At 37.2% G+C, this 21,932-nt stretch overlaps 1 protein-coding gene across 1 annotated transcript; it reads left to right on the top strand.

The window, feature by feature from the left end:
* The first annotated feature begins 286 nt into the window (after window positions 1-286).
* On the top strand, window positions 287-21,583 carry LRRCC1 (leucine rich repeat and coiled-coil centrosomal protein 1). Its single transcript, XM_013301738.3, has 19 exons — window positions 287-433; window positions 583-788; window positions 1,147-1,212; window positions 1,984-2,151; window positions 3,704-3,873; window positions 3,974-4,183; window positions 4,801-5,003; window positions 5,767-5,953; window positions 6,283-6,431; window positions 7,613-7,817; window positions 10,865-11,004; window positions 12,329-12,530; window positions 13,501-13,686; window positions 14,764-14,938; window positions 15,632-15,795; window positions 16,695-16,903; window positions 17,101-17,238; window positions 19,967-20,102; window positions 21,347-21,583. Exons 1-19 carry the CDS (start codon window positions 375-377, stop codon window positions 21,467-21,469), a joined length of 3,096 nt encoding a protein of 1,031 aa, XP_013157192.2. The 5' UTR covers window positions 287-374; the 3' UTR covers window positions 21,470-21,583.
* The last annotated feature ends 349 nt before the right edge of the window (window positions 21,584-21,932 follow it).

Below are 21,932 nucleotides of genomic sequence, written 5' to 3'. Positions count from 1 at the left end.
AGAGTGAATCTGTGGCCCCTGCCGAGGCCAGGCCAGGCCCGCCTGCGCCAGGGCCCAGCTTCGAGCCACGGCTGGGGTAAACTCTTAATGCTGCACCAGCCCTAAACAAACCCAAAACCTCCACACCGTGAGCGCTGTTCATACGCTCAGGCCGCCGGGAGGGCCCTGCCCCACGGCTACCCCGCCGCCGGCAGGCGGCCCACGCCCGCCGCCTAGCGCAGGCTCCCGGGGCCCGGGGGGGAGCGGGGAGGCGCTGCTTGGCGGCCACGTCGTTGTGAGGGCTTTGCGTCTTAGCCGTAAAGCGCGGAGCGTCGCCCGTGGGAGGCGGGGGCAGTTTGAAGTGAAGCGGCGGTTTGTGCGGGCGGGCCGACGGTATGGCGGGGGGCCGCGCCATCGCTGGCGAGCTCAGCCTCATGGATAAGGGCGTTAAGAGGTGAGGAGCGTAATGGCGTCCCGCAGCAGCCGGCACTGGGAGCGGGGCGCTCGGGATGAGGGGAGGCCGGAGCGGGGCGCTGGGCGGGGGCGGGTGGAGCGGCCTGGGGGTGAAGCTGCCCGGTGGCGACAGGGGCCTTTCCTTCGCAGCCTGCTGGACGTGTCCCTGAGCCCGGGCCTGCACACGCTCAACGTGCACTGTAACCGCATCTCCAGAATCGAAGGGCTCAGCCACCTCCGGAATCTGCAGCATTTAGATCTGTCATCAAACGAAATCCGCCGGATCGAGGGGTTAGATTCCTTGGCAAACCTGCGCACCCTAAGTTTATCCTGTAACCTGATAACGAAAGTGGAAGGTCTGCAATATTTATTTATGTCTATTCAGCAACTCGTGAAGCTTTTCTAAGAGTTGCATTAAAGCTTGCTTCTGGAAAGTATGCATATAATTAAGGTTATGCGAAGTTAGTGAGCTGCTAACCATACTATTGTGTAAATTTTAAAAAAATATATAGTCTTTGTATGATTTATCATAGCAATATGGTGTTAACTTATAAGGGAAACAGTTTATATATTTTTTAGATTTATTGTAGTTTATTGTTGTAATTTGTGGTTATGCTTTTTAAAGGCTTACTTTGCAGGTTTTGATTTGATGAAAGCAGAGCGTTCTTCTGAAATTCTTACTGTTTGTTGTTTTTTTCCCCTCATTTTGTTTAGGACTGGAAAAGCTCTTTAATTTAACTACACTGAATTTGTCATATAATCACATACATGATCTCTCTGGTAAGTGACTTTAGCATGTGCAGTGCAGTAAAAAGCATTTGCCGGACATTAATTTTTAAAAACTTGACCAAGTTTATTTTTAGAAGCTTCTAGTTGTTCAGCCAATTGACTGAGTAATGCTACTAAAGGTGCAATTGCTGCTACTATCAGCTTTCAAGTTTCTAACATCAAGGATTGTTCAGAACTGGATTTTTTTCTCCTGTATACGGCGAGGCCAAGCTTGTTCACTAAGTAGTATACTAAACATTTCAAAAAAAATGCGTTTGGAAGCATTTCGGAAGATATTTCCAAAAGATTCATATATTTCCTTTTTGTAGGACAAAAATGCAACTCTGGATATGATGTGAAAGTTCTTTTCTAAATCTATTTGTTGAAATGGTGAATTTTTACTTGTAAGATTTTTAAGCTGTAGAATCAAGGGAGTTTGTAATAGAAGATTTAAAAGAACATTGGTAACAATTTTGTTAATGAACTGAGTAACAAAAAGGAACTTCAAGCAAAATGTTTATTTTTACATGCTGCTTAGCAGTTAAACTAATCTATTTCTTTGAAGTTAGCTCTTGTAACTAGCTTAAGCATTGCACTGTGTGGTAGTGTACCGTAGCTAATTAATATATGTAGACAAGGATATGGAGCAAAAGTTGTTAGATCATTTCCAGTTATGATATATTATTTGCTGAATATTTTTCAACAGGATGCTATTTGTTCTAAACCCAATAGTCTAGGATTGCTTCAGAAATCGTTATTTTGTGGTTTTTCTCAAATTTTCAGGACTTCAGTGCCTTCATGGAACCAGTCATAAGATTAGCCATATTGACCTACATAGCAACTGTGTAAACAATATTAATCACTTACTTCAGTGCACAAAGGGGCTGCGCTGTTTGACAAATCTGACACTGGAAAAAAATGGAAAAGCCAATCCAGTTTGTCACAGAGCAGGTATGGGTCTCCTGTTAGGTAAATAATTTGTGCTCATTATGTCAGTGATTTCCCTTAAGCTGTGAGCCAGGTTCTGAAGCTTGCAAACCCTTTTGTAAACTGACCGGCCCGCAGGAATCTAAATTCTGTCAAAATTAATCTGTTTGCCATTAAAAAAAATATTATTTTTTTCTTCCCCCTGGGCATATTCTCAACATTTTATCTACTTGTATGCTTTGGTAAGGCTCAACTTTACACATATTATTTTAGGTTAAGGCTGGAGATAGGTAAAGAGTGATGGGAAGAGAAAGTATTGCAGAAATAGGAGGGAAGGAGTATTAATATTATAATGTGGGTGGGTGGAGAATGTGAAGAATGACGATAGAGATATTGAACTATATAGAATGCAGGCAGGCATGGGAAGTAGATGTTTGTCTGCTGATAGAGACCACAAGAGGAAGATCAGTAATAAGCACTGTTAGCCTTTTGTCCTTGTCCCACAGCTTCAGTAAGCAGTGATAGACTAAGACGCTCTGCAGTAATCAGCATTTTCATCAAAATAGGCAGTGGTTTCACTAGCAGCATGGAGCCAACCTGGAGGAGTATGTGTGGATACATCACTTGCAGTCGTGTTGGGTTTCTGGGTTTGGGATAGGTTTTTTTCACTGTTCAAATGTTACACCTTGTGTTCAAACAAGTTAAACTGTAGCATCCTGTTTTGCTGCAGGTTTTGTTTGTTTTCTTTCTGTATAAGAGAGGGGGAAATCTCTCACAGGAACATAGAAGTGGAGGATTGGTACTTCCGAGACAGCTCAAAGATAGTCTCATTACAAAGAGTAGAACAGTAGGAACTACAATATTACAAAATAGCAACCATATCATGAGCATGTAACTGATACAGGTATAGTATGTGTACAGTTCTTAGAAAGAAACTTCAGAGATAATTGAGGTTTTCAAAAGCACCCATGAACAAGTTTTACAAATGAATTCAGGCACCATGGATGCAGTAACAGGCTATTATAAAGTTACCAGGATAACTTAGGAAATTCCACTAATTTTCTTCTGTAAGTGTTTACATACCTCTTCATATCTGCCTTTTTGGTGGCACTTGCTTTCAAAGCTGCAGCATTCAGAAGCCAAAATTCTATTAGTTTAAATAAATCTGTTTTCAGTGCTTTACAGTTTCATAACACCTTACTTCATTAACTGAAGAAGCATGAGGTTACGTAAGCCTTTCAGAACTTGCCTTTACCTTATATTTGTCTATCCTTATACTTGATACAACTGTTTTGGTGCAGTAGGCCAATATTAAAAGGTTGTCTGTGCAACTGCAACATGCTGATGTTGGTGGGGAAATCCCCATATGGACCAGGACTAGGCAGGCAGCTTCCCAGTTAATTTGTTTTGTAATGTTGTCTATTGAAAGTCTTGTGGGTTGGGAAAGATGAGACACTTGCAAATAACTCACTCCTTTTTGTCTTCTGTTAAAAATGCAATGCATAATTTAAGATGACATACACTAGATATTGCCTTTGGAGATTAATTTCAATTTAAATCTGGTCTTTTCCTCAAGGTTATAGAGAAATTGTTCTTCAGGCGTTGCCTCAGCTAACAACTCTAGATGGAAGAAATATTTCTGCTGAACCAGCGGACCCAGCAGAAGAAAACTGTTCAGATTTGCAGTGTTTAGAAGACATTTTAGGCTGTTCGGTTTCATCTGGGTTCCCCTTATCCAGAGACCAGGTGCCATAGTTTGTGTGTACTGTTTTTAAAATGGATACATTTCATTTTTATATTGCATGCAACTCATTAATGTTACAAGGATTGTCTTTCCTTTTGATAGGACTATGTTACCTTACCGGTGTTGACACCTCATATTGACCAGGCATTAGCTCATTTTCATCAGCGTACAAGAATACCAGTACAAAGTGCCATCAGCTCCTCTACAGAGCTTGTCTCATCTTCAGAACCAGAGAAGGCTGAACTTGATAAAATATTCAGTGAGATGAGGATTAAAAAAATAGAAGATCAGATTTCACAGATACTGCAAAAGGTGAATGTTTTTCTGTGATTGCACAGAAAGTTTTGTTTGTAAAATGAGGTGTACCTTTTGATTGCACTTTGAATCATGAAAACTTTCATACTGAATAAAAACCCTAGTGTTTGGGACTGGGAGAACTACTGATCGTAGTATATTGGAAAATTGTCTTCTGGTTTTTACTCTGAAGCCATCAATATAGTAACTGAACCAGAGTAAAATATGAAACACAGCAAAATACCTGACTTACAGGGTTGGTGAAAATTAATTTTGCTAATAGTCTAAGTTGGTCTCATATGTTTGTCAGGAATGTTTTTGTAACAGTTCGTGGTGTACCTTGCTTATTTGTTTTATATATTGCACCAAGCTGCTCTGCCTAGGGATTTTGCCAAACTTCAGGTATTTCAAAGATACAGCTGTGTTCTCAAACATGCTGTTCTGTTTGGTTTATATTGTCTTCAAAGCAATGAAATGTTTTAGCAAGGGGGGAGGAGGTTGTTTGGGAGCAATTGTTTACTTTTCTATCAAAATTATTTTGTGTGAACTTTTTAAAAACAGCACCTGAATAAGTGTGAGAAACTAACCTGTTAGAAATTGCAACTTGTATGGATAAAACTTTGATCTGTTATTAGGTATCTGATACCTCAAGAAGGGAAGCTCCTCCAAATGTTCTGAAAGCGAAGAGGGACACAGATCCAACTTCTGAGAGCGAAAATGAGAGTGGGAAAGAGAACAACAGAAAGATTGTGAAAAGAAGCAAGATCCCTACTTACCGTAGAACTACCTTATCTACTAGGTGTCATGCAAATCATCTTAAGAATAAAATAATTGACAGGTATCCCAGTGTTCGCAGTATAAAGCTAAAATTAATTAAGATTAATATTGTCAGAGTGAACTAGTAGTTTGACTTGAAACATTTGGCTGAAAGTGGTAGATTGGGTAAACTAGCTCTGTTAATAATGCTGTGAAAACTACTAGCTGCTGAGCCTTTGCTTGGTCATTTCCCTATACGAGCATTTTCTGTCTTGAGGTGAAAAGGAAATTGATCTGAAGTTTCCAAAATTAACACTTTCAGAATTCTAACAATTTACATTTTCATCTTTGTTTTAAATTGTGGTTACAGACAAATTCTCCACAGACAGAGGAACTGAGTCATTAAAAAATAATAATAAGATTTATGATGTCAGAACGATGGTCAAGGATATAACTGCCCATATTTGGTGATGAAACTGAGAATGCTATAGTAGTTTGATTTATATAGTAAATATCGGAAGTGATGAATAAAAGGTGATATAAATTGGAATATTTTAGTTTAGTCAGCCACTGCAGCTCTACAGCTACTCTGCTTCTCTAAAATTGTTTAATAGCTACATGATCATAAGGTGTTTCTCAGGTAGCATCTGCTAGTCCTACTTTTTTTACACCTGAAGATTTGAATTTAGCTGTTTGTTTTATGATTTGCTTGCAAGTTACTTTCTGTGTGGTTTTGTACTCTGTACAATTCAACTTCTACACAGAACTCTAAAATTTTGACCTGTTATAAAGTGTCTGAATCCCCTGTTGTTTTTTAAACACACCTTGATGTGCTGCGGTTATAGGGAAGAGAAGAAGAGTTCCTCAAAGTGTCCACGCTCCAGTCAGAGACACGCTTATCCCAATTCATCATCCGATACTCGAGACTTAGAAGTAGTGGGAAGAAAAGCTGAAAAGTTAACTGGAATACAGAGCAATATAGAAAGAGTAGAAGAAATGAATTCAGATGCCACAGAGGAATCAACATACCGAGTATGTTTTGCATCATTTCAAGTTAAATATGAGTATGTCTTCACCTGAAGACAACTATATGTCTCCTGGTGAAATTTTAACGTGGGAAGTGACAAAAATAATTGCATGTAGATAGTATCAAAAAAGTTGTGGAGTTCTTGCACTGTCTTTGGGAGAGAATTTATTTCATTTTATGGTGATTTTTGGCCTGGTTGCTTACACTTCCCTTTGTCATCCATGAATTCCAGAAAGACAAAATATCTTATTCTACAATTACGAATATTGTTTGTCCTTTTTGGCCACACTGGAATGTTTTCTATTAAGCTGATGCTTGCCGCCTTATTGTTTAGGTACTGATTCGAGAACTGGATCAGGAGAAAGAAAAGAGATGGAAAGCAGAGCAAGCAGAGAAGAAATTAATAGAACATGTCAGAGAGCTACAGAGACATGCAAAAGAAGAAAAGAATATTCAAAGTATGGCTGTATACACTTCAGACAGGTGGGGAAACAGTGCTGTAGCATAAAAGTTTGTTTTGGTTTTATTAATTCAAGACAATTCAATTTATAGACTGAAGAAATGAGAACAGCTTTAAACAATATGCTTGGAAAATAATGCATCATGACATAGTGCTAGAATTTCTCTCAGTATTGCCTAATGAAATTCCTTTCTGCAGCTTTCTTCCTGTTCCTGTCTCAGAACAGTACCAGTATGTCAATTTACCTCCATTTCTAGCTGTTACTTTGCAAGCAGTCTCTATCATAATTACACTTTACCTTGCAGCTCAAGCCCTAGTAGCTGTCTCGTGTCGTGTTTTCATCTTCCAGTTCCCAGTCTCCCTTTCCACTTATACATACAGTGTTCTTTTTTTCCTGTATGGTGCACTTGAGCAAAGATGTTTGTGTCAGGGTAGAGTTGGCCAATAGGCAATATGTTGTGCAGGTCAGGCCTAGGGTATCTCCCATAGACTGCTACCATTATCCTTGTGAGTTCTGAGCAGCATCTTCCCCCCCCCCCCCCCCCTCCCCCGGAGTTCTCTCTTTTAACAACATATTGTTTGTTCTCAGCTAAGACTGGAGATGTCTGCTGTATTTATATTTTTTCTTAACTGCATTGTAGTTATCAAAGTTACATTTTCCTTTTTGTAAGGAGGAAACAAGCCAAGTGCTTCCTGAGTTGCCATTCATGTCTGGCTCTGATTGTTTCCTTTTTTTCTTTTTGTTTTAGGTCCACTTTGCACCTTTACTTGTTACTACCTTGTATAAGAGGCTTATTACGTTCCTTTTCATTTGAAATAGATCTTATGTCAAAAATTACTAGAATATTTAAGGATATTTTAAAGTTTTCTGAAGAAAATTATTAAATTACAAATTGATACTATATGTCTGACTACTGTATAAAGCAAAGTGGTACTGGAATGTCATTTCCTTAAAGACCTGTCTATGAGGTTGTCTCCAGCTTAGTTTCTTTCAAAATGAAACTTCATCTAGAAATGATACACATTACTTCAGTAATATTTTACGTATTTTTAAACAGGTTTACATGACAGTGCTGTAAATAGTAAAACTCAGCAAAGAACAAGATACAGTGCTACAATACTTACTAATGTCTTTTTCTCAATGTATTTGGCATCAAACTAAATACTAAAATGTTTGTAATACTTTAGTGGCATTTATTCTCAGGCTAAAGGAACTGATATTGAGAGAGAGAGATATTAAAGCAAGACTGCAGGCAGATGTCCAACAGTTGAAAGGTGAAACTGAAAGACTGACTAATGAGTTAAATCAGGCAAGAAACAAAGAAGTAGAACATCAGAAGGCCATGCAAGCTTTAGAAGAAACACTGTCCAAGATGGAGACACAGAGGCTGCAGCAACGAACAACAGAGGTAAATATTTTCCATGAGTAAATAACACAATGACAGCAGGATGGCTACTATAGTCCTAGATATTAATACATGCTATATTTTACGAGCCTTAAGTCTGAGTTTGCCACAAAAAGACAAGTATCCTTTTTAATTGTCAATTAACGTTTTTTATAAATATGTCATGGATGTGGTTTTAAGATAAAGGAGAATAAGTCCTATGTACTTAACACTGAGAGTTGATATTTTCTGAAAATCAACTTTTTAAAAATGTTGCTGAAATCAGTAAAGATTTTACTATTGGTATGAAAATCTGGTGGTTCTGTTTGTTTTGCTGATCTAAAGAATCAGATTATTTTAATTGTGACCATAAAAATTGCTGAGAACTTAAAGATTCTGGTTGTTTTGGGTTGTTTTTTGTTGTTGTTTATTTGTTTGCTTGGAATTTTTGGTTTTGTTTTTACAGCTGGAGAAGATAATGATGCTTTTGTTGCCACAGGCACTTCGTTCAGTATACTAATACGTAAAATCAAGATGCTGGACCAGATACTGCCACTATTTCTGACTGACTAACTGATGAATTTTCAGTGGTCAAATGCTCCATCCTCCAGTATCTGTTCCTGTTGTTTGATTCTTATTCCTGTGTCACTGAGTGCATCCACTTACAGAAATTGAATCCTAATATATCCATTGGGAAAAGTGTCTGAACTGCTAGTGTGGTGCTGTAGGGCGTGTTGTTGCTCAGATACCCTGAAAGGAAACAGAATTGGGGAGGGTGCTGGCAGCCAAACTGTAAGAGCCATTCAAGTTATGGATTAGCCACCCTCCACTTTAGGTTTGTTTAGGCACCTGAGTGGCTCTTCCATTTCCTTCCGTACCTGTAAAGACCCTGAAGCTATTACGGATCTAGAAGTGACCTTCAGTTTAGATCAGGTATCTGCTTGTCATTTTGAAAACTGCTAAATTAGTGATTTAGAGAAGAGTGGATGGTTTTGGGGCCTTTGGTTTTTTTGGGTTTTTTTCTTTTTCTATAAGAAAGTAAATATTTATGTATGAGGTTTTTATTTTTTCTTTGAGTTTGTAGAAGTAATCTCTTTTGATAGTAGTAACATCTTTTTTATTAACTGCAGAATTTTAAGGGAAGGCCTTTGTTCCTGTCTTTAAGATTCTGTAGGAAATATTCTTTAATAATTATGTTTAAAAGAATAATCATGATTCTCTAAGCCTAACAAACTCTAGAATATTTTATAGAGCTTTCTCATAGTACACATTGGCAGTTAGCTTCAGTGGTAAATTTTGGTTACTTATGGTAGTCACTGTTCAAGGATTCCAGTCAACATTACTAGATTACTTCTTTAAGGGGTTCAAGATAAATAAGTTACAATGGATCTAAATTGTACCCTATTTTCTAGCAGTCTTTAAATTTGTATGTGTTCTCACTTGAAATTTTTGTTTTTAAATACTGCAGTTTAGGAGAGAATTGCTTCACTTCATCCGCAAAACAACAGGAATGCAGTGGGGATGAGTTTAAGTGTTGCTTATGAAGAGGCTTAATATGTAGAACATGAGAACTTAAGTTCATACTCAAGCCTCATAACGATTTTCATACAACTGAAGTTACTGTATGAACTTTAGGTACCTCTAGCACTTTGAAGCTAGAACTCATAACATGCAGCAGCGCTTATGTATCTTAAGGGACGTTGCAGGAGATGATAAACATTGGAAACAATGTTTTATTTATCAGTGCAGGACATGCCTTACATGTTCCTTAATTTTTTATTATTTTTTTTTTATTTTTCATTTTGATTAATTGTTCAAAAATCAAGTTGCAGGAACAGATGTGATAGAATTCTGAAAGAAAACAGATTTAGGTTGGGATTTTTTTATTACTTGGTCTTTTTTGTTTTGTGGAGATTGGGGTTTGTTTGTTTTATTGTGAGTGTTGGAAATCAGACCAGTTGTTTCTGGCATTCTAGCTCTGCCGTTAGATAACTGACACTTAAAACTAATCTTGAGTAGTCCGTTAACCATTCACAGATTTGATAACTCTGGAAAGCAGAGAGATTAGAATTGTGGAAGTACAGAATTTGGAGGCCCTTTGCTTTGCTTAGGAGGACAGATTGACAAGATAGTTGTTACTGCTCGCTACTTGATCACAATAGGATTGAAATGAATGCTACAAGTAATGATTAAGAGTAAGAAAATCTCCATTAATATCACTTCCGCTGTTTCTGTTACACATTCTAATCTGGAGCCTTCTGAAGTGTCTTGATTCTGAATTACCATTTCATGAGTAATTAAAACCTTTTTTTATAACTTTTTTCATATTTTTTCCTACTTGTTGCATCAGAAAAGACAGCTTTGTATGTAAAAGGCTTAAGATTATATGATGGATTTATTCATAAAAATTTGCATCAAATGGAAAAAGTGGACTATGTCACCTGGTATTTATAATATTTAATATATATTATTTAATAATATATATTAAATCATTAGAAAGAAGCTCTGTTCAGCAACTTTAAACTGTAAAACAATAAGATACAGATTTTGGTAACTGTGGTGTTTAAAAAAGTTATATTGGATGCATCTAAAAATATTTTGCTTGAAACTAATGCAAGTATTACAATACCAGAGATTCTAACTGAGGAAATCATTCTGCAGATATATTTGTTCCACTTCTCCACTTTTGGGGTCTTCATACAAATTAAGTAAATGTCCTTGGTTCTTCCTGAAAGTTGCTTTTTTTTTTTGTGTGTTGTAGTAAGTTAATCTAAGACTTAATTTTTAAAATCTTGTCTTAAATTTCTGCAAGTGTAACAAAACAAATTAACCTAAAAAAAACCCAAACACACACCACAAAACATTCCTTTGTCTTGGGCTAGGTAACATAATAACATTCCATAACATTTTGTGAAAAATACAGTTGTGGTGTTTGCTGTAAACATAATGGCCCAGGTAGACATGTGTAAAACTTAATAAAGCACCTGTTCCTTTGTACTCTAGTATAAGACATGAAGAACAGATTACAGTTTTAAGAAAATCTTGTTTCTCTTTCTATTAATTCAACACAGATGAAACAGGTGCAAGAAGCAGAGCTTAAAGCATCAGCAAATGAAAGAGAAGTACAGTTACTTAGAATATCCTTTCGACAACAGAAGGAGAAGATAAAACAACTACATGAACTTCTTATATTAAGAGAGCAAGAGCAAAGGTATGGGGTCTTCTATTTTCTTTTCAGAAGTTAATGGAGATGCTAGTGTTGCAAATGTGTTTTGTTTAAAGCCATTCTGCAAAGTGTGGCTGTGGTTTTGGTAGTTTGCTCTTTTGTTAATGGGAGAGATGGTCTTTGTAAAAATGTAGATGTTTTCCCACCCATTTTCTTGCTCACTTAAGCATATCTTCATATCTTGTAGATTCCTGACTCATAAAGACAGTGTAGGCAACTGTGTTTTTCCAGCCTTTCATTTGATAGGTTCTTGTCTTATTATATGGCTGAATTCCTTTTAAATATTTCAATTGAGGAAAGAATCAGATAAAAATAAATCACATATGATTTATTGTCTGAAGGTCTGCATATACTACATAACATGAAGTTTAAAAAAAAATAAAAGTCAGCTTCTATAGTATCTTGTTTTAGGGTGGGTTGGCGACTTGCCCATTTGGTTTGAAGAGGAAAACTTGGCTGTTTTCCTCATTCATTTCAAAATTTCCTGTTTCTTGGAGAATACTTGAATACCAGATCTGTGCTATTTAGCTAATACAATTAAATATGTGTGCAAACTAAAGCAACAAGTGGTGTGTGGTATACTAGTATGTGAAGGAAGTTGTTCATAAAATAAGTTGGTTACAGTTCTTTAATTTTAGAAGGATAAATTTATTCCAATACCAAGATAACTGCAGGTTTAGATGGGAAGAATCTGATAGCTGTGTTTTGAGAACTTCCAGTTATTATCTCATACATCTCCAAAAGACGTAATGTGAAGGACAGCAGGTATATTTTGTGTTTGTGCTTTAAGACAGATGAACAGAATAGTCTTAAAGTACAGGTACTTTTGCTATAACATTCTCCTATAGGGATGCTTTCAGACAGGAAGGACATATTCTGGAACTCTTTAGGTCTCCACTGCTGTTGCTTTTCAGATTTTGGGTCTGAACAAGGAGAAACAGTTGAGTGAGGGTGAAGAGAATGACTGCAGAAGAGGTTATACAGTTCTTTTTCCCCCGATTCCAATGTCTTTTCCAGATCTTTGTTAACAGCAAAGCAAACAAACGCTAACAGCAAAAGAGCAATTGAACAATTTCTACAGCAGTTTGAATTTAAAAGTAAGGTTATTCCTTTGGGTGTTTTTAACAGTACTCAGCACAGTTTTCCTCATCCCAGGACCATTGTCATACAAGACTGAAATCTGTCTGTGAAACTGAGGCATTTACTCCATTTATTACGTAATTTATTGTCCTTTTTAAGAAATTCTATGAAAATGAAACAGTATTGTGAGATACTGCAGGTCTTGTCTCAAGTATATGTTTAACTTCAGGAAAGAACTTGAAACCCGAGTTGCTTTAAATGGACCTGAATTTCAAGATGCTTTGTCAAAGGAAGTGGCTAAAGAGGAGCAGAGGCATGAACAGCGTGTTAAAGAATTTCAGGAGAAAATTAATACGTTAAACCAGAAGTACAAAGAGTTAGAAGATGAGTTTCGTTTAGCTTTAACCATTGAAGCAAAAAGGTTTAAAGAGGTGAGACTAAGAGAACATTTAATCTCAAGCTAAATGTAGCTGTAGTTTTCTTAAACGTGTAGGGTTTGAGGGGGCAGTTGTTTTGAGGTTTTTTTGATCCAAAGTCTCTCCTTCAAGGATTCATCTAAAAGTATGGGTAGTAAGCCTTGGAATATCAATGATTGGAACACAGAGAGGAAATGCCAAGTCAGCACTCAAAAAGCCCAGCATTTTTGTTCATAAGTAAAAGTTAATCAAAAGAATTTAGAAAACCTTCTGTCTGATGGTATTAATATCTTTTAAAAGATGTTGACCTATTAGAACATACTAAATTATTGTAAAAACTCCCTCATGTTTTGCTAAGGTTATGGTTACATATATTCTAATGTATTTAATAATAAAGTTCTCTATTGTTTAAATTTTCAAAACTGAATTTTGGATAGCATTTTGAAATTCAAATTCAAAACTTGTTATGAAATTCCTTAGATAACTTATTTCTATGGCTAGTGTTCACATTATTTTATATGTTAAATAAAATTTTAAATGCTTCATCTTGACTTAATACATGGGAGAAGAGGGGAAAGAAAAGACTGGGGTTTCACCCTTCAAAGCTTTCTCTTGCAAGGGAAAAAAAAATAATTAATTCTAAATTCTTCTGTCCAGATTTTAATGTTAATCTTAACAATAAGATTAAGTCAAGGCATTGTTTTCTTTTCCTAAGATATGTTTTCTGCTCTACTTCCCATCTACCCATTGATTTGTTTTTTTCATTCTGTTTTTACCAACTTGTAGCTGAAAAGAACCAGTTTTTAGAGTTGAGGTATCACCAACAAACTGGTAGAAAACTAGTCTCAGATATTAACTGATTTCCCATACTGTTGAGGAACCTCAGTTTCCTTCTTTATTTGAAATTCCAACATCATTTGTGTGTATGTATTCACACTTTTTCCAAATGTTAGCATTTTTCAAGTCTTATCTTATAAAACTTTAGGTAAAAGAGGGTTTTGACAGTGTTGCTGCTGATCTAGCTGAACATAAACGAGCCCGCTTTGAGTTGGAACAAAAGGAAAAGGAGATGGCAAGTCTGATCCAAGACCTGACAAGTATAGTGAAAGAACAGAAAGCAAAGATTGCAGAATTAACAAAAACAAACGAAGAAGCTACAGCAAACCTTAAGGTACTTGTTTCAAAACATTTCAACTACCTACATGATATTTTGGTAATATTTTATCTATAAAAGCTAACAATTCCATACGAGGTAGATTGACTGAAAGACGTTAAGTTTCCTGTTGCACTAAAACCTAGTACTCCACATCACCCTTTTTTTCTTGCATCTTGCACTTCTGTTTCTCACAAACACTGTTCCTCATAAAGCAAAATCTAGACTCATGTCTTCAGAAGTGCACTTCTTGCCTTGTTTGCACTAACAGTTTGTGTATAATCAAGTGGCCACTCTTCACTGAGATTTAAAAACCTATATTAATCGCCCTGACCCTCTGTAAATACAAAGTAATGAAATACAGTTCTGCAGTGGCCGCTGTATGTGAGGTAAAGATGAAATTGAATAAATAATCAAGTGTAGTTATTAGCAGCTTAATATCTAAGAGTTGCATAAAATTAGCAGTATTAGTCATTAATCTACTAATTGTCTAATTTTAAGGTTAAATACTGTGGGCACAGTTGCTTTATCTTCTACTATTGATCACTGTATAGTAACATACTGTAGTAAGTAGATCCTTAAAAATCTTGGAAACACAACCTTTAAACTGTTGTGTGAACCAGTCCATGTATGTATCCAGTCCCTCTTTATGTTAAACCTTCTGTGCAGTACAACCCCTGCGCAGCTGTTTCTCATCTCCTCCCCTACATGTTGCTGTTGGGGTGTACAAACACTGCGTGTTGCTGTACAGAATAAGATTCTGCCCATCAGTGATGTTGCTAAAAACAAAGTTAAAAAATAGCTACGTTAAACAGCTGTAATCTGTAAAACAAAAAGTAGCCTGCATAACTGCATAATTTAAGGTGGGTATTTAGAAATCAGCTTTACAGTTTTCTGGGATTGAAATATGTCTATTTGAAGCAAATCGTTTGTGTTTTATTACTGGGAAGAGATGCAGATAGAACACTGTATGCAAGCAGTATATTCTTCTTTTGTCACATGTAAGTACTACTTTCCTAGCCACTTATATTGGTGTGAAATTTTGAATAGCTGTTTTAAAAGATCTAATTGTGTTTTTCTAATATTTGTTCGTAGTGTCGAACTGGAGAACTTGAAACTGTGATTGAGGAGCACAAACAGAAGGCTATTCAGGTTGAACTTCTGAAAAAGGAAAATGGAAAGCTTATTTCTCAGCTGACAGCCCAGGAATCTGTGATAGACGGGTTAAAAATGGAAAGGAAAATATGGGGGCAGGAGTTGGCACAACAGGGTAATTTTATTTTTTTTTCTTTTGTAGAAAGAAATTGTTGGTATTCAGTGTCATACCTTTTAAAGGATGCCTTGTTGATCTTATGCAGTTGTAAAGATGGCATGCTAAAATAATCTTCTGTAGTACACAGGCCATTATAGGAACTATAACAGCAGTAGTGGGAGGTAATTGCAAATACAGTTTACCTATTTCCCAAAAATATCAAAAAACCATGATGTTATGCAAAAAACTTTCAAATATGAAACTAGGAAAACATGGATTTGTAAATATTGTTATGTAATGCTACTTTTCTATCAGATAAGTCTAATGGGAAAATCTCAGTATATATGTTAAAAAAAAAAAAAGTGTTAACTGCTGGGTGAAAAAAAGCTTGGGCTTTTATCACTTTTCACTATTCATGTAACTCAGCACCACCTTGTGGGTTGTTTGAGATTAGCTGGGTCTGTAAGAATTACTGGACTTTTATCAGAGAATTTCACAAAGGATAAAATACAGACCTTCAGTTCTACATTTCCTCTTTAAGTTTTACCCACCTACAGATTAAAGCCCTGCAGTGTTTCTAGTGGGCAAAACGGTCATGTTTGATTTTTAAGGTGGTTATTACCTTCGCCTCCCTCCCCCTCCTCCAACATTTTACATCTTGAAGTCATTTGTAAAATGAGTGCTGTAGTGTGAATATCCTGTTTTATCTAGGAGCTCATCTTGCTCAGGATCGGGGAAAACTGGAGGCAAAAATTGAAGTTTTAACGAATGAGATTGAGATGTTAAAAAAGCAAAAGGAACATGACAGTGATACAATAAAAATTAAAAACAAAATAGTGGACGATCAGACAGAAACAATTAGGAAATTAAAAGAAGTAAGTGCCATGTCTGACAGTTTGTGTGCTTAGTTAAAATTAAGACTTGCAGTGAAAGTTGTTGTAAAAGGCTGTAATGAAAGCTGGCTCTGCACTCCTAGTTTAGCAAGCACGATCAGGCTGTCAGTGGCAATTGATTTCACTGAGTGCAGATGAGGGCCTTGTTTTAACTTGGTGTACAGAGATGCTACTTAAAATATCTCTTTGAGCCATATATATGTGAAGACTTTCTTCTCTTTGCCTTGCTTCAACTTATTCTTGATAATGATTTTGTAAGAGGAAAAGCTAGGGTAGCGTAATTTTTCCTGTGTGTTTAGAAGAAAAGGAAAAAAAAGTTTGCTTCAGATCTATTTCACAATGTAAATATTTTTTTCTTTATTATGTTCTTGTAAATCAGTATTTTAACAGAAGAGCTACTATGTTTTCTTCTATTAATTCCATTCATGTCATTTAGAAACTTAAGACTTTAGATTATTAATCAAAGTTTTATAGCATGTTACATCAGTCAAGGTTAGATGCGTTACTCATTAAGCTATATAGCCACGTAAAAGAATGTGAGCTCAGTGATTTGTGTATGTGAATTGTTGTATTAGTTATAAACTTTTTTCTGAACTTGCTTTCAACTTCAGATTTATGTTTTGATGTTTTGTTGTTTTTTAATTCTAACGTCTTTCAGATGAAGATTATTTAACTGGCTATCACTTTACTAAGTGTTTTTCATATAATTATATGTTTAAAGAGCAAACTTTCACATGTCCCTCTCTGCTTTATTCCAGCATAGACTAAACACATATTCTTAAAGGGTATTTAACAATATAGTTATATTATTGAATATAGTATATTTAACAATAAAGTTAAAATGAAGGGAGTTTGTGTTCAAAAATATTTGTCTCCTAAAGGGCTTACAAGAAAAAGATAAACAAATCAGAAAACAGCATGAAGAAAATCTGGAAGCTCGGAAACTTTTTCAAGTACAGTTGGATGAAAAGGCTGCTGAACTTGAAGAGCTAATGGGAAAATTAGAAAGGCTAAATGGAAGAAAAGAGGAATTAAAGCAACTGCTAGAAGAAAAAGAAGTAGAACTTGATGACATTAAGAATGCACACAGGTGACAAAAGTGGCAATAATCCTTTGAGATCATCATAGTATGCAACACTGCTCTGAAGTTATTCTATGGTCAGAGAGTACTTGCTGGCTATTAAAACCCACAGAAATATAGAAAAATGGAAGCATGGAAAACTTTTTTACTCCCTTCTAAGAAGTGGTATCTATATCCATTGTAAATGTGTGCGTTTTATTTTTCAGTGCACTGAAAAAGAAGTGGCAAGGTAAAGGAGACCTATTAAGTCAGCTGGAGGTGCAGGTTAAACAAATGAAGGAGAGCTTTGATATCAAAGAGAAACGGTTGATTGAAGAGAGAAATAAAAGTCTTCAAACTCAGAGGTGAGCACCTTAATAGCTTATTTTGTGACTGCTCAGTTGGTGTAGAGTTGCCCTGTTAATAATAGTACAGAAATGTGTGATTATTTAGTGAAAAAATGCATAATGCCTTTTTAAGTACTTGGTGAGCCCAGTTGCCGCAAACTCTGTGTGCATAGACATAATTCTTGCTATACAGGTGACTGACTTTGTGAAACTAGCATCCAGCTACAGTATTTTTTCCTTGTAACTTAGCTATGTTCCTATTTTCTTTGAAAATACTTGGACTCTACAGTCCTTCCTCCCTAATATGCTCATTCCACCACAATGCTTTTGATTTACCTCTGTGAGGAAACTTGATGTCACGTTTGCATGATAGGGACTCTTATACAGTCATCAAACATGCTGGCTGGAGTCATGCAGTGAAGATGCTTGTACACGTGAGGGACAGTCTGTAGCAGAGTTTCTTTGAGCATGAGCCTGTCAACCTTTTAGCTTGTAACCAGAACATGTGGGACAAATTGGTTGCAAATTGCAGGTCAAGCCAAGCAGCTGTGGCTTGCATGTGGGCTTAGAAGGGGGGCCACAGTGCTTGGCTAATGTCTCTGCAGGATAATGAAAATACCTCGTGCACTTTGGGGGAAATTGAGGACTGATCCTCAATATTTGTCACAAGAATACTAATAAATCATAGAATTGTTTAGGCTGGAAAAGATCTTTAAGATCATTGAGTCCAACTGTTAACCTGGCACTGCCAAGTCCACCACTAAACCATGTCCCTAAGTGCTACCTCTAAACGTCTTTTAAACACTTCCAGTGAAGGTGACTCCACCACCTCCCTCCAGTACTTGACAACCCTTTCAGTGAAGAAATATTTCCTAATATCCAATCTAAATTTTTCCTAATATCCAATACCCAGTTGCACCTCCCCTGGTGCGGCTTGAGGCTGTTTCTTTCCTCTTGTCCTTTTGTTTGTTATCTGGGAGAAGAGACAGACACACACCTCGCTACAACCTCATTTCAGGTAATTGTAGACAGCTATACAGTCTCCCCTGAGCCTCCTTTTCTCCAGACCAAACAACCCATGGTTCTCAGCCACTCCTCCTAAGACTTGTGCTCCAGACCCTTCACCAGCCCCGCCGTCCTTCTCTGGACACACTCCAGCACCTCTACATCCCTCTTGAAGTGAGGGGCCCAAAACTGAACACAATATTCAAGGTGCGGCCTCACCAGTGCCAAGTATAGTCCTGCTGGCCACACAGTTTCTGATACAGGCCAGGATGCTGTGGGCCCCCTTGCCCCCCGGGGCACACTGCTGGCTCATGCCCAGCCGGCCGTCAGCCAGCTCCCCCAGGCCCTTTTCCCCCAGGCAGCTTCCCAGCCGCTCTGCCCCAGCCTGCAGCGCTGCCTGGGGCTGCTGTGACCCAAGGGCAGGGCCCGGCACTGAGCCTGGTTGAACCTCCTACAACTGGGCTCGGCCCATCGGTCCAGCCTGCCCAGATCCCTCTGCAGAGCCTCCTGCCCTCCAGCAGAGCGACACTCCCCCCAGCTTGGTGTCAATTAATATTTCAGCCTGTGATAAACAGACTGTTTATAAGTTACCTGTCATTCTCTTCTCATACAAGTAGCAACAAGTTTTAAGTTTCTTTTATTGTTTCTCTTGTACTGTCAATTTTTTTGAGCAGTTAATAGTAAATACAAGATGATACAGAAACAAATACTCATAACCCAGAAAACAGGGCCTTAGATGATGCTCAGTTATTTTATGTGTTCAATTATAGAGAAGTATGGTAGACTGCTGCCTGTGATAAGCTCAGATTGTTAGTATGATTTTTACTGTACTCTTTGGCCCCTTTCTCTTTTCTTCTTTCCTCCCAACTATTCTTAAGAAAAGAATAGCTAGTTAATTATTTACTACATATTTATCTAGCAGTGATAACCACAGTGTTACTGAAGGAATAAGCTAGTATGATGAAGATTTTTTGCTTTACAATTTTAAATTAAATACTTTGATGAATTATACTTTCAATATTATTTTAAGGAAGGTTATTGATTAATAAATGAAAGAAAATAACTTGATGGTTGAGTTTGATTTAAAAAGCAAACAAACAAAAAAAACCACAATTAAGCAAAAACCAACCACCTCAAATAGTCAGTAGTACCAGGTTTTGAAATTGTTAGATGATCAGTAGTGAAGCTGAAATTCTGTCCCAAATAATTCTGTTTTGCTTCAAAATTTTGTGGTAAATCAGTTGTGTAGTGGAATAATTTGCCTTGCCTTCTATTGCTACATATGATAGAATTATCCTCTAAAAGCAGAATTTGCTTGCAGTCAAGGAAATACTTCTACTGTGAAGCAGACACTTCTCTCTTTCTGTGAGACACAGGCTTACAGGCCATTTACAGGGTTGCATAGTTCAGTCATTGACTTCTCAGGAAGCAAAAGCCTAAGTAGATGTTTGAAAATAGGTGGAGTTCTTACCCATATTGACAGTAGGAAGCTCAAATCTTCGTATTCTTTGCTAGTAATTAAACTCTTTCTGCTGAGAGGAGTGCCAGAAGCCCTAAACACAGTGCATGAAACTAGAACACATGCTTGAAAAAATGACATGTTCTGATGCTAGATATTGAAATAATTGTCTTCGTGCCTGTGTTATTAAAGCCTTATCAAAGGCAGAATTGAGCAAAGCAAAATACTTCAGTTGTTTGCAGGAATGTGATTTTCTTTAAAATTTTTTTTATCATTTTTTAGGATTGCTGTGGAAAAGCTTCATGAAATGGATAATGCTTTTAGAAAACAACTTGAGTCAATGTTGGCAGCCCATCAGGAAGAACTATTGCAGCTGGCAAACGAAAAGGAAAAACAAATAGAAGCAGCAAATGAGAAAGTAATTTTAATACTAAACTTAAATGTTTACTGTATTTGAATTTTTATTCTAAAGCTGCTACAACAGTGGTGCTTGGAAGTCACCTGTTTGTATCTATCTGGCTAATCTCTGGCTGGAAACAGCCCTGGCTTAATCACAGAATCATGTAGGTTGGAAAAGGCCTTTGAGATTATCAGTTCCAACCGTTAACCCAAGACTGCCAAATTCATCACTAAACCACATCCCTAAGCACCACATCTAGGTGTTTTTTAAACACCTACAGGGATGGAGACTCCACCACCTCCCTGGGCAGCCTGTTCCAATGCTTGACCACCCTTTCAGCAAAGAATTTTTTCCTAATATCCTCCTAAACCTCCCCTGGTGTAACCGGAGGCTGTTTGCTCTTGTCCTTTTGCTTATTATCTGGGAGAAGAGAAAGACACACACACCTGGCTACAGCCTCCTTCCAGGTAGCTGTAGAGAGCAATAAGGTCCCCCCCGAGCCTCCTCTTCTCCAGGCTGAACACCACCACTTCCCTCAGCCGCTTCTCATAAGACTTGTGCTCCAGACCCTTCACCAGTTTTGTTGCCCTTCTGTGGACACGCTCCAGCACCTCAATGTCTGTCTGTCTTGTAGTGAGGGGCCCAAAACTATGCAGTATTCGAGGTGCGACCTCACCAATGCCAAGTCGAGGGGGACAATCGCTTCCCTTGTCCTGCTGGCCACACTGTTGTGGATACAAGCCAGGCTTGGCCACCTGGGCACACTGCTGGCTCATGTTCAGCTGGCTGTCAACCAGCAGTTCAGTTTACTACTCAAACTGTACCATCATGAAGTTCTGTATCGAAGCAAAGTAAAGTTGCCATGCTATGTAGCTGTTACGAGTCGATAGCTTAATATTTCCTAATCTATACAGGCAAGAATAATGATGATTATGCCAGGTAATTAATTTCACTCACCTAGGCCAGTGTTAACAGTTGCTGTTCCTGTCATATACTGCATTCTTCCTTAGTGTGACAACTGGTGCTTTCTCTGCATAGTAGGTATTTTGGTTTGATACATTACTATCTCCTAGCAAACTAATACCTTTTTTAAAGCAAAATTCTGCTACTGCATCCAGCGTCAAAAGTAGTGCATTGCTTATTTAAACATAAGCATATCACTCTTGCATAGCTTATCAGTGTTAAAAATTGCCAAGATTATATGGTTTTAGGTATATTAAGGAAAAGCAAGAATTCTATTTGATCTCCATGTGCTCTTTCAGGTTTACTATGTTGAAGAAGAAATGCGGCAGCTTCTGCAGGAAATGGCAAACAATAAAAAAGCCATGGAAAACAAAATAAGACGACTTACACATGCACTGAATGATATTCAACAAGATCTTTGAAGATTATTAATATATACACTAAAAATGTGTATTATACATATGCAAATTCATATGCTACAATGCACTTTTCCTTGTTTTCTAGGAAATAAATTCTTTGTGATATATTTTGATGGTTTAGCAATCAGACAGATTTTTACATTATTTTCGTAATGGTTATTTCTAGCTTTTTGTTACTTTTCACTATTTCACTGTTTTGTCAAAATGGGTCAAAACACATTTATAGATTAAAAGCATTATACGAAATGAGAATTAGTGTGTTTAATAAGAGAAAAGAAGGTTGGGCCTTTGCTTCTAAGACAGGAGCTTGATGGTTTGCTTCGCTGGGGTAAAGAGTCTTGTAATGAGAGATCCAAGAATTTACCGGAAAGTATGTTTAATCTGCACTGTTGATGAAGGATGCATGACTTTGCAATCTGGAGTGGCTTTTGAAAAACAGGAGATCAGCAGTTTCTTATGGAAGCTA

Source organism: Falco peregrinus, chromosome 3, assembly GCF_023634155.1.
Source record: "Falco peregrinus isolate bFalPer1 chromosome 3, bFalPer1.pri, whole genome shotgun sequence".
In the NCBI taxonomy this organism is placed as follows: Eukaryota; Metazoa; Chordata; class Aves; order Falconiformes; family Falconidae; genus Falco; species Falco peregrinus.
Note: the sequence above shows the minus strand (reverse complement) of the source record. Positions and strands in the feature narration are given on the sequence as shown.